This window comes from Haliaeetus albicilla, chromosome 4, assembly GCF_947461875.1.
Source record: "Haliaeetus albicilla chromosome 4, bHalAlb1.1, whole genome shotgun sequence".
In the NCBI taxonomy this organism is placed as follows: Eukaryota; Metazoa; Chordata; class Aves; order Accipitriformes; family Accipitridae; genus Haliaeetus; species Haliaeetus albicilla.
Window position 1 is genome coordinate 26,521,667 of NC_091486.1, and position 12,699 is coordinate 26,534,365.

Below are 12,699 nucleotides of genomic sequence, written 5' to 3' on the forward strand. Positions count from 1 at the left end.
GTTGCCACCATTGGTGCCCAGTTTGATAGGGAATGCGAAGTATGGGCTTCTCCATCACATGTTACTTGCCAACTAATTTCAACCATCGACTAGGCAAAGCTAAAGACCACCAACAGGTCAGAAATGCAATTAAGTACAGGCCATCATGTAGCTGTCAAATGGCAATGATATTTGTTATGCTCACATGGCTGAAGTGGCAACAAGAAACAAAGAATATGTATCTCTAATCCAATTTCCTGATGTGTCCAAACACTACAATTTACCATTTTCTAATTAAGAATGAGAATGTCCCTAATACTTTTCTGCTGAATGCCTCCCTCAGAAGATTAAACACCAACTCCTCAAAAGTCTGTCATTGTTCCCTGCAGGCTGGGAATCTGCAGCAAATTTTAAGTCTCTATGTAGTCAAACAATTATTTTGTTTGAACATCAAACAAAGAAAAAAAATCCTTGGCAGAAAATCTTTTTTCTCCGCCAAGTCTCCTCTACATCTCCACGCCAAAATATAGTGGTCTGCAGTCAGACCTGGACAGAAGACAAGCTCAGATGCTTCATGACCCTTTAACACATACACCATTAGAAAGAGCTATTAGTTTTCAAAGTAGTGGAAAGCATTAGTTTCCATACGTGGAAAGCACCAAAATACTGAATATACAGATGTCAGTGCTCAATACACAGACCCACCCCACTGTAGTTTCCCCTGCTTTGTGAAGCAAGAGTAGGTTTTACCACTACCAGTGGTATTGCTACTGAAGCTTTGGAGATGTGATCCATGAAAACAAAAGTATTTCCCATCATTGCAGGAAAGGCGATTTTAAAAAAAAAGCCAACAATTATCACTCTCAAAATTACAATTTTACTTCTTAAAAAATAAAGACCTCTCTGAGAAGTAAATAAAGTGAGCTCAGCATTATTTTCACGTCTTTGGAGCCTCCTGTCCCAACTCATGCATGGCATCAGCAATCAGGAGTAATGTGAATAATGTATCTACGCAGACACGTGCTGTCAAAACCCTTCACATATAGGTGTTTTGTTTTGGGTTGGTTTTTTTTTTTCCTTACTTTTATAAAGATATATCTACATTATTTGCACATGAATTGCATATTACCAATTCAGGATGGCAAAGGTTTGATATTACTGGAATTTTATGACAGTTTGAATCTCTGCCAAAAGCAACACTCTCCTGCACTGTCTGTGTCACAAACACAATTGTTTCAGCACTATGAAACATGGAACTGACATCAGGAAACAACAGCCACCACCACGAGCGTATTTCCCTCCCACACTCTCTGCTTGCTGCCTGAGCCAAGATAGTGATCTGTTGAAAATGTATTTTTTGAAATAAAACATAGTTAAACCCATCTGCTTAGCAAACACGTATGCATAGCTGGCATCTGAAGGAACAAAAGTTTGATATTGGTCCAATATATATTTTTTACTTACCCTGCTTCTGTCATATTCCTTCCTTGAAGCTGCAAATAGCTGGGCATTGGATATGGCAATCCCACAGAATGGGAGATACATCTGCATCACCTAGTATTAAAAGAAACTCCCAGTCATTAAAAGCAACTGCAATTAGACACTCATGTTACTAGCAAAGAGACCAAAACTTATGTGACATGTCCCAGAAGGGTCTTGGCTCACTTGTTCTTCAGCAGAACACTAAACACAAAACAAAATCGTCAAGGGCAAGGCACATAAAATGGGTGGAACAGAGATCGAATGGGTAGGTGTATTGGTTTTGGCTGGGATAGAGTTAATTTTCTTCATAATAGCTAGTAAGGGGCTATGTTTTGAATTTGTGCTGGAAACAGTGTTGATAATACAGGGATGCTTTCATTATTGCTGAGCAGTGCTTACACAAGGTCAAGGCCTTTTCTGCTTCTCACCCCACCTCACCAGCGAGTAGGCTGGGGGTGTGCAAGAAGTTGGGAGAGGACCCAGATGGGACAGCTGACTCCAACTGACCAAAGGGATATATTCCAGACTGTATGACATCATGCTCAGCAGTATTAAGCTGAGGGAAGAAGGGTCCTCTGTAACTTGTTTGGAAAACTGCAGATTCTCAGGTTTATAAAATGGCTGCTGAAGACTACATTAAATTACTGTAGACACTACAGCTTCCCTAGAAAAGTATTCTTTACTTTTCTGGACTGCATTTTTATTCTAAGCTCAAGAAGCAAGCTTGAGTCACGTTCCTGCTGATTTCTAGAGGATGTAGATTTTGGAGAATATTAGCACAGTACAACACAGCACATTGATCCAAAACTATTAGAAAGCTGATTGTGTTCTCAATGAAGAAAAAAGAAAAAAAAAAAAAGGAGGTTAAAGAAAAAAAAAAAGGAGGTTAAAGAAAATGCTTGAGAAACTGGGCCCTAATGCATCATCATACATTAAGAAAGACTGGACAAGAGGGACTGGAAAATATTTTGAGGTGCACAAGACTGCTTTAGGCTGGCTATGACTTTAGGCATCTGTTAGGCTGGCTGTGTGAAATGAATAAACTAGGCTAGTCAAATACATGAATACCTGTAGGACTGGCACTTTCACAAGGATGACAATGGATCAAAGTTCAGCATTTTTAAGCTACATATTGATAACAAGTCCGTAATGTGCTGCCACTGGTGAGTGGTTCCCAAGCTTAGGTCTGAGACATTAACTAAATTTTATAGGTGCTGAATAGCCTTAACATTGCAAAGCCAGTGAGAGTTGGGGCACTCAGCTTTTTACAGAGCCAAAAGAATGCTGTAGAAGCTAAGCTTTCTCCTCCCTGGTCTGTCGACTGGGGGATCCACTGTAAGCAATCCTTTCTGTGACAAGTTTTGGCATCAAGAAAGTGGCATTTGTCTTTGAAATTCCATTTAATTGGAAAATTACTGCTAACCCAGGGAAGCAGACTATTGAGACTTTTTGAGGAAAAAAACCCAAGAATTTCAAGCATCCAGAAGAACTGAAACAGCAGCAACTGCTGTTCTACTTTATCTTCCTTAAACACTCCATTGGCTACATGGCTACTTAGCCTGAGTAATGAGTTTTCGAAAAGGATCTTCAGATCCTCTGAAAGTTGTACCTTTGCAGCTGCCATTCTGTCAGAATAACTGCAGATTTTAAGGATACACACGAATACACCTATAGTACTAATTTGCAAATGCTTTACTCTTGTCCTTTTCTCATCATGGTTGCCTCTAAAGGAAAATGACATACTTTAGACTCTACAAACATTCATCTTTTCAGAGAGGCAGCAATTAAACTAGCCAACTATCACAACAGATCTGCAGAAAGGAGTACACAAAATGAAAAATAAAGTAAGGCTGTAACAAACCACTAAGAGGGACTAAATTTTTATGGTAAGAACTCAGAGAATTTTGCATATTTCAGTTTAGATTTTCTTTCCAAAATAAAACAAACCCCCTATCTATATTTTCTTGTAATAGTACTAAATACCACAGCCACGTAAGAGATGCAGAGCAGAAAACCTTTGACCTGAGAAAAATCTGACCGTTAGTGCAATTATGAATACCATAGTGAGAATGGATGCATTTTTACTTAATAAAAATAAGTAAATACTACTATTTATCGCTCCCACAATGGAACCTCTATTCCCAAAGGTAATGTGACCCTGTGGCAATGGAAAGCATACAAGAAGTTTATGAACCTTCAGCCATCACAAAAACAGCTAGCAAAGATGTCTTTTTTAGAAAGAAGAAAACACAATTTTGCAATAATGAAAAACACTGCTCTCTGGAACTCAGCTTACAAGGCACTGACTCTATATAGAAATTAACATCCATGTAACACTGGTTTATGAAATGTCAAGAGTCTGGAGAGCTGCTGACATCATTCTTTTCACCACTCATACTAACTGTGTAAGGTGCAGTGCAACTAAGAAAGAGACACCAAGCTGTTGAAGATAATCAGTAGAAGAAATTAAAAAATGTCCACAGCTATGAATTAAAAAAACAAAACAAACCAACCATCAGGTAGAGAGGAACCACCCCGTGATAACAGATAAATCAATTATCCCTGTTTACCTAAGAACAACGGACAAAACAAAATCCTACTGTCATTCCTCTTCTGTACTTTCTGAATGGGAAGGGTGACTACTGCCTAAACTGCTTTTGGCAAATTGTAATACAGTACCAGATAAACAAAGAATAAAGACATTTCTAATCGTAACTGAATTTTAAATAAGATTTTTTTAACCAAAATTGCAGAATAGAGTAGAAAGCAGTTATCACATTCTGATTTCAAGTTATGCATTTAAATCTGCAGTACTCAAGGCTGCTTTACAAGCACCTCCACCGTGTTGATGCTATGGCTGTTGACACTCCATATAAATATGGAGTAACATAATATTCAACTCTTATCTGTCTGAGCCACATACTGTAAGGATCTGGTATTGTTATGCCAGATTCACCTCAGGGTTTTTCCCTCCAACAAGAATGCAAAGAGCTGAGAAAATGGCACATACCACCATAAGCTGGACATACCCTTTTTTCCTCCTTTTAAGTGATGGGTATATAATTACTAATCCTCTGGTGCTCCAAGGTAAAAACATATTGCATCACTGAACCATAATGCACTGTAATTCTATTTCAATTCCTGCTAATTTCTACTATTTCTCCTTAAATAGAAGGATATAAGTTACAATGAGCATAAAGCACAGTCCATATTTTACTATCTTAATTCTCCAGCATGTATTTGCTTCAGTAATATAATATTGACTTTTGGTAACAGCAAATAAATTGGGCAGAAGACTAAATTGTATTGTAAGGACAGAGTATTGAAATGTTGGTCACAGACACACTGTTAAGCAGCACAACAGATAAATGACATAGTTATTTTAATTTGCCTTGGTGAGACAAGATCTCAAGAAGGAGCTGTTTTCTTTTCCCCTGTTCTTCCCACAGCAGTGAACAGGCCAGGACAGCTTGCCTCTACCAGCCAATGTCCGTACAGGTTTTACCAAATAATTTTATTACACAGTGAAGCCAGCCTAATGCTGGAACTTGCAAAGCAACCACTGACACCTGGCCCAAAGGTTGAGTATACAACATGTTTCCATCACACCAATGCACAAAAATTGGTGTGAAACTCATGGAAAAACACCTAACATACCCTTCTGAAAGACATAAAATAATTTCCCTTTGCTATACTGAAGGCCATTTAAAAAAAATTTTTTGAAGCAAAATGGAGTATATCTGAAAGAAAATTTCCTTCCATGTCCATTTTGAACTAATGACAGGGAAAGAGCCTGCAGATTTATTAAACAAAGCAATTTCCTAAGAAAGCAAATAGAATATAAACCCATCAAAAATAAAGCTTTAACAGATATACCTCATTAGTTTATTTTGGCAAATAAGATTAGTTGTTACGATTCATCACCGTACTCTGTGGCGCATTAACAAACAAATCAGTAAATATGTAATAGTATATTTTATAAAAATGATGTTCAGTCTGAATAATAAGTTAATCTAATGAACCTGCTGATATGTTGGAAGAGAGTACTATTTTTTTTTGTGCGAACTGTAAGGCATTCAGGTATAATAACTGTAGGTTAACAAAATTATATTGTGAATTACTTGAGCATTCAGGCTCCAGGTAACCTGACCCAGTTTCTCATACCTAACCTTCCAACAAGTACAGCATCCTTGGGTAGCAACTACACTCACCTCACAAATTCACAGCGGCATACAAAAGCTAAAAAGCCGTGCTCACTTACAAACTGTTCAATATTTTATCAGGGCAAGAAACCTTCTATGAAAAGAAGATGAAGTAATGGGCACCAGTTCAATATCTCATCCTCTTCATTTCTAAATTCTATTATTTCGTTATGTTTTTTTTAATGTTAGGAGTATTAAAACACAACTACCAAGGGATAAATAGGATAAGTACTAGAAGCTTTAATATTCAGTTATGCAACCACTTACATTTTCAGCTAGGTCCTGAAGATGATGTATCTTTTTTGCAAAACTACACCAGTAAGATCAAATGACTGCCCTGACAATAGTTCATTTTTTCCTTCCCACAGAAGTATATATTCCCATTGCTTTAGTATCTCCACACATCTTCAAACTTGTATGCCCAAACTTAGACCTTTAAATCCACAATGAGATCTGAAGCAGTAGTTTGATATGGAAGCACAAAGCATTCCCAAATTCTGCAATGTTAACTGCTAGGACAAGAAAGCTGCAGACTGTGCTTGTTTCATTGTGGTTTGTTGTTGTTTTCTTTTTTTTTATAGTACCAATTGTGAAATCCAGATGAAGAATACCAGTTCTCCCTCAGAATTTCAGAGGATGGTCTTCCATATGGTTTCCTCTTCATAATCACAATTTTATAGGCCAAAAGTTCCATAACTGGTTGCATAGTTGTCTGGGTACATCAGCATTTGGACACCTATGCTACAGCATCACCATGTCTTGAGATGTGATACTAATTTTCCTTTCATCTAGCTTTTCATAGATGCTGAGACATAGTCAGAATACATAAGTTAGTAAGATGCTTATCAGTGTTCCTCTGAACTGCTAAAAATAAGTTAAGGGTTTCTCTCATGATCTGGGCTTGGGTTTCACAATAACTTCACACATGACATAAATTTTTTTTTACCATCAGATACAGGCAGGAGGAAGCTTCTGGCCAAGCTCTTTCTGACAACGCCTGTCCTCAAGAGATACCACCTTTCCCTTCATCACACAGCCTGGGGACTATGGTCCTTACAGAACCTGCAAACTCTTCCCTTGCTACCCCAGAAAAGCCCCTGCTGGCTCCTACTTTAGAAGTTCAAAAGGAAGCTGTTTTCTAGAATTGGGTGTCTCATGGGAAATAAGTTTTTAAATTTTCTCTTCACAAGAAGGTGGTATAAAATCCTTTAGTTTCCTAGCCTCAGTGCTGTTTTACCCTCACAAACAGCACAAACTCTACATCAACCACAAAACAGTACAAAATACTACTTTTCTTACCCTATTTAGGAATATAGGTGTTCATTGCTGCAGATGTCAACGTATTTTGCTTTTTTTTGTTTAATGACAGCTAATGACATAGACAATGGAGCTGCATGCATGCACACCTGCAATGCAGAAAATTATTAGCTAATCATGAAAAACAGTCAGTGCTGCAATGGCAGCACACTGCAGAGGTAAAATGCTAGCTTCACGCTTGCTGGCTGGAAAGCAGCCCCGAGTTCAGCTTCGGCTAAATGCAATGACATTTACCCTGCCTCCCCCGCATGTGGTTTCACCCGCACTAAGCATCCTCAGAGAGCACCTGCTGCCATAACTATCTGATGGATATAGTCTAACTCACAGCTTCTGATATACTCCAAGCATCCCCCTGCCTGTGGTCACAAAAGAAAACAATTTTGATGTCTGATGGAAGAAAGAAGCCTCCCAGTAAGGCTTGCATACCCAATCTGGCACAAACTCCAGGTTAAGCTCTCAGCAAATGCTTGACAGGTTCAACTGTTTTCTTTAGCAGCCACAGGAGCCAATTCTCTTTACACAGCTTGCTTGGTAAGCCTGTGGGGGAAGGGCTTCCTAGAAAGAGAAAAAAAGTCCTTTTAAAGCAAATGTTTTTCTTATAAATGTTTTGTGGACATACTTAAAACCAAGTCAGGGAAGCCAGCTGCCCTTTGAAACACTTCCTAAAGTGTTAAAAACAGGTTCAGAGAATGAAGTATTCTACTGAATTCTGAAAATGATAAACCAAAATCAATTGCAAAATGGTTAAGCACAAACATTCATCCAAACTCCATTACCTTCTGCCAGCTGTGCAGTGCCTGACTATCCACGCCTCTGATAAAATCTGATTGTCACCCAGGTTTGCAGTTCTAAGAAATATTTTCCAAAAATATTTTTCCACCGCAAGCATGGACAGAACAATTGCTTGGTGGAGACACCCCGTGAATTATGGCATAGATATAGGGCACATAGCTCCCACTTATACCAGTGAACCTGCAGAGGCTCCTCGGCCAATTTTCTATTGCCTGTGATGACTTTTTTTTCTTTTTTTCAGTTTCTATTTGCATATGGTTATTACTTATGCAGTACCATAAAAACGCCCTAATGCTTGCAAACATATGGCAGCATCTCTGTCCTATAAAGCTCACTATCTATGGAAGCTTTTGGTGCTGTAAACAGCCTGAAAAGGACCACAGGCACATTTCTTCAGCACTGACAATGTGCTTGCTTGCCTCATATAATTACTGGCACACATTCAAATTAGGTAACTGCGTCACCAGACAGATTACAACACACATCTCCTGTAGGAGCAGAGTTATTACAGTTTTAAAACCTGAATCCTATGTAGGTCACTGTTCTCACAAGCCATGGCAGTGGGAGACTATCACATGCAAGACCAAGGGGCAGGAAAGGGCAGGAGTGCAGCTTAAACAGGTTCAGCCTCAGCCTCTGACCTTTTTCTGGGCCCCCATTACTGCCCTCCAGTTGCTACAGCACAAACACCATCTTCTCTTTTTTCTGCTGCACACCTAAGATCTTTAAACTGGGAAACAAGTGAACACACTGAATTTGATTTACAATAATACACTTGTAAAGCTGTTTATACAGTCAAAACTATACACATCTACTAATCCTATTTCATTTTTCTGGCAGATATTTAGAGGTTTCTTGCCCCAGTCACTTTACAGCTAAACATTATTCATATCTGCCACCACAAGCAGGAGGTGAAGCTCAAAAAAATCCAAACAAGCCACAATGAATTATTCTGTCATACACACAAAAACATTGGCAGTGGCTATTAAACCTGTTTTTAGCAATATTCTGTAAGACATATTTAAACATTGTAACATTACATTGAATTTAGCACTCGGTATAAAGTGGGAAGGACAATAAATTGTACTGTAAATTTCCAGAGGGCACTTCATTTTAAATGCTACTGCTCCAAATAAATCTGAAATATGAAAACATTTCTGCTAAAGACTAGGAAGCCAAAAATAATTTAAATTATTAAATGGCTACTATTCTAGGATCCAATCTTCTGATCTCACACATGCAAAAATCCAGCTATTTTTGCTGGAAATTTCTCCTTATTTTACACACAACTGAATCAGTGATGCCCAGTAATAAGCCCTGTCCTAGCAAACACTTCAAACTGCTACTCAGTTATTCAACATGTGATACTTTTTCCAGCACGAAAAGCAGGGACAAGAGGAGGAGAAAAGTTACACAAAGGACAATAGTGGTTCTATTAAAACAAGAAGTGTATGAACTGAGGAAGAGTAGGTGTAGCAAAGACAAAAAAGTGGTGACACAAGGAGCATCACCATGCTGGTGTAAGCCCCTGGAAGCCCAATGCCAATGCATTCAGCACTTAGTCCTGGGGGTTCAGCAAATACATATCAAGCTTGAAAGCAAGGAAAAGTCACCTTGCAGGCAGCCTGAGTGAGGGTTGCAAAGTTAAAATAATATGATTAAACCAGTAAACCGACATGCTTCTGGTGTTATAAGCAAGTTGAAAGCCATGGAGACTCCACTGCAGGGGCTACTGAGGGCTCTCAAATCTGGATGGTGGAGATATGCACCATGTATGTGTGACCACCTGCAGTTGGAACGCCATTAAATCAACCTGACAATTACAGATGACATTTCTTTATCAAGTCTAGTGTTTCCATCCATTGTTTTTGAAAGTAGGCAGAGCACCATCCTTTGTAGCAAAGTCTTACAGAGAAGTGCTAGGCAGCTTTTATTTGTTCATCTGAAATAACATGAATGAGCAGCATCATGAAAGGTCATGAATGTCCTCAAAACCACAACTCCTACCCACCAATTAACTTTCACTCCTTCAAAGGCTGAATGTCAGTCATCTTTGACACATCCAAATTACATCATCACCTTAAAAGTCAAGCTGAAAGGGTTCACAGAGGACATTTTACCTGTGTAATGTTTTCCAGAGAGACCAAGAGGGGCTGTTACTGCCTGGCTGCTCTTTCCTGTTTGAAGATGAGCCACTAAGAGGCCAGTCCCCAGGCACGGGAGCCCACAGCTGTTGTGTAAGGCAGGCAGATCTGCAGTGCCTTAAATCTCAGTATATCAAAGCACTTTGGCAGACCATGAGCTAAGTTTTACAGCAGCAATATCATGCCTTTTTTTTCTTTTCTAGAGACAGCAAAACTGAGCCAAAAAGATTAACCGATTTATCTGAGGGGAGGAAGAAGGTCATGAAGAAAGATTTTGTCAAAATTTTGGAAAAGCTCCTGGTTCCCACTATACCTGAATCAGTGAACCCAGCCTGCCCGAAGACACTGTTATAAAAGCTTTACAAACATCACTGCATGAGACGGGAGGATCTTGGTATTGGCACTGCAGAGTGAGAGCAGCGAAGACTGATACTATCAATGCTAAAAAGAGAGTTACAGTTCAGAACTTTAACTTGGAATAGGAAAATTAATAAGTATCACTTCAAAGTTGATTTTTCCTACAACACAACTGTAGACTTTGGTTTTACCATTTCAAATTGCACCATGTGTCTGATCTCTGGCAGATACTACCCATAATAACTGACCATGCTAACTGAATGGTATTGAAACCAAGAATAAATTCCATATGCATCCATACATTGAGAACATCATCTTCAAGTCACAATTCTACTTACAACTCAGTTACCAACTCCCAATTCTTGTCAATGACGAGAACTAGATTTATTTATGCACTTCTTGCTGCAGTCTTTAAGTTTTACAGTACACTGTCCTGGTTTCAGCTGGGATGTAGTTAACTGTCTTCCTAGTAGCTGGTACAGTGCTATGTTTTGAGTTCAGTATGTGAAGAATGTTGATAACACTGATGTTTTCAGTTGTTGCTCAGTAGTGTTTAGACTAGAGTCAAGGATTTTTCAGCTTCTCATGCCCAGCCAGGGCACCTGACCCAAACTGGCCAACAGTGTATTCCATACCATGGGACGTCCCATCTAGTTTAGGAACTGGGAAGGGGGGGGCAGGGATTTGCCGCTCAGGGACTGGCTGGGTGTCGGTCGGCGGGTGGTGAGTAATTGCCCTGCGCATCATTTGTACATTTCAATCCTTTTATTACTACTGTTGTCATTTTATTAGTGTTATCATTATTAGTTTCTTCTTTTCTGTTCTATTAAATCGTTCTTATCTCAACCCAGGAGTTTTACTTCTTTTCCTGATTTTCTCCCCCATCCCACTGGATGGGGGAGGAGCGAGTGAGCGGCTGCGTGGTGCTTAGTTGCTGGCTGGGGTTAAACCACGACATACACAAACTGAAAACTTTCTACTAATTCTTGGCTTAGCCATAACTGAATTAACATGTCTTCTTTCACTTTTTGTACAAATTAAATTTTGTTGTTAGAGGTAGAGTGCAGGCACAGAATCAGAACCACAGACTGGTTGAGGTTGGCGGGGACCTCTGGAGGTCATCTGGTCAAACCCCCTGCCCAAGCAGGACCACCTAGAGCCAGTTGCTCAGGACTGTGTCTAGACAGCTCTTGAATATCCCCAAGCATGAAGACTTCACAACCTCTCTAGACAACCTCTGCCAGTGCTCAGTCACTCTCACAGTAAAAAAGAGTTTCCTTATGTTCAGAGTTTCCTGTGTTTAAGTTTATGCCCATTGCCTCTCATCCTGTCACTGGGCACCACTGAAAAGAGCCTGGCTACATCCTCTTTGCAACCTCCCATCACCTATCCTCCCGTCACCTTTCCTCATAGGAGAGATGCTCCAGTCCCTTAGTCATCTTTGTGTACCTTTGTTGGATTCTTTCCAGTATGTCCACATCTCTCTTGTACTGGGAAGCCCAGAACTGGACATGTTGCTATGAGTCATGAGTGAAACTTAATCCTGCTGTTGCATAAGTACTGCATGCAGTTTAACCAAAAAAGAATTTAGCTCATCTATAGATAACAATCTGCACTGAGATCACAGTGATATTACTAAGTTTCTATTCAGGTTCTTCTCGCCTATACTTCAAAAGGTGTTTCATGATTTTTGAAGAAGAAATTACTTGAACAGTAACCTTTTTTCATATTGGACTTTGTTTAACAGAAAGGTAATGTTTCTGGAAGAGCTTACTGCAGAGGCCTGATCCTTTGTCATGCTGAGCTCCTCTTTCAGTGAGGTGGGCATTCTTTCCTGACTAAAGCCAATGCAGGTAAAAATCCTTCCTTCTAACTGAAACCCCAACTGGAATACAAAAGCCTGAATCTAACACATATACCAACTAGATTTCCCCAGTTAAATTGTGCTTGGTATGAATAAATTTAGTCCCCCTGACTGCTCACTGTTTGCAGCATTAGTCCAAAGGGGATGGAAAGGGTTGTTTCTGTTCAACTAGAAAAAAATGCAAAGCAAGTTTTCATATGCAAGTGAAATCCAGAATTTGGGTGACAGCTTAAAAGAAAGGCAGGGACTCAGGACACCAGCTGTATTCCCTTACATTACTGCTTGTCAAGCGAAGCATTTCTAGTGTTTCTTAGGCTACAGAAACTTTACCCCCAAATGGAAAAAGTCTTCAAAGGACAACATATGGCATAAGTTACCCTTCTTTTCACCACATTATTTTATGTCTCGTTTCCAACCGGGATGCACCTGTACCTTGACCCTTTCTTCCATAATGCATAGAAGCATTGCAAGGCAACATGATCACATCATATTTTTGAGATACATTCTTATGTTATTTAGTTAGTTTCTCCTCGACATTGGGAAATTTGCCAGCGGTGGTCTA

General features: G+C 39.4%; 1 protein-coding gene across 5 annotated transcripts in view; it reads right to left on the reverse strand.

Moving 5' to 3' along the window:
• Nucleotides 1-12,699, reverse strand: part of PDE11A (phosphodiesterase 11A) — a 151,850-nt gene that overhangs the window by 81,741 nt on the left and 57,410 nt on the right. For all 5 annotated transcript variants that reach the window (XM_069781540.1, XM_069781538.1, XM_069781537.1 and 2 more), the window contains exon 3: nucleotides 1,444-1,533. In XM_069781540.1, the coding sequence (XP_069637641.1) occupies nucleotides 1,444-1,533 (90 nt within the window). The remainder of the gene's footprint in view (nucleotides 1-1,443; nucleotides 1,534-12,699) is intronic.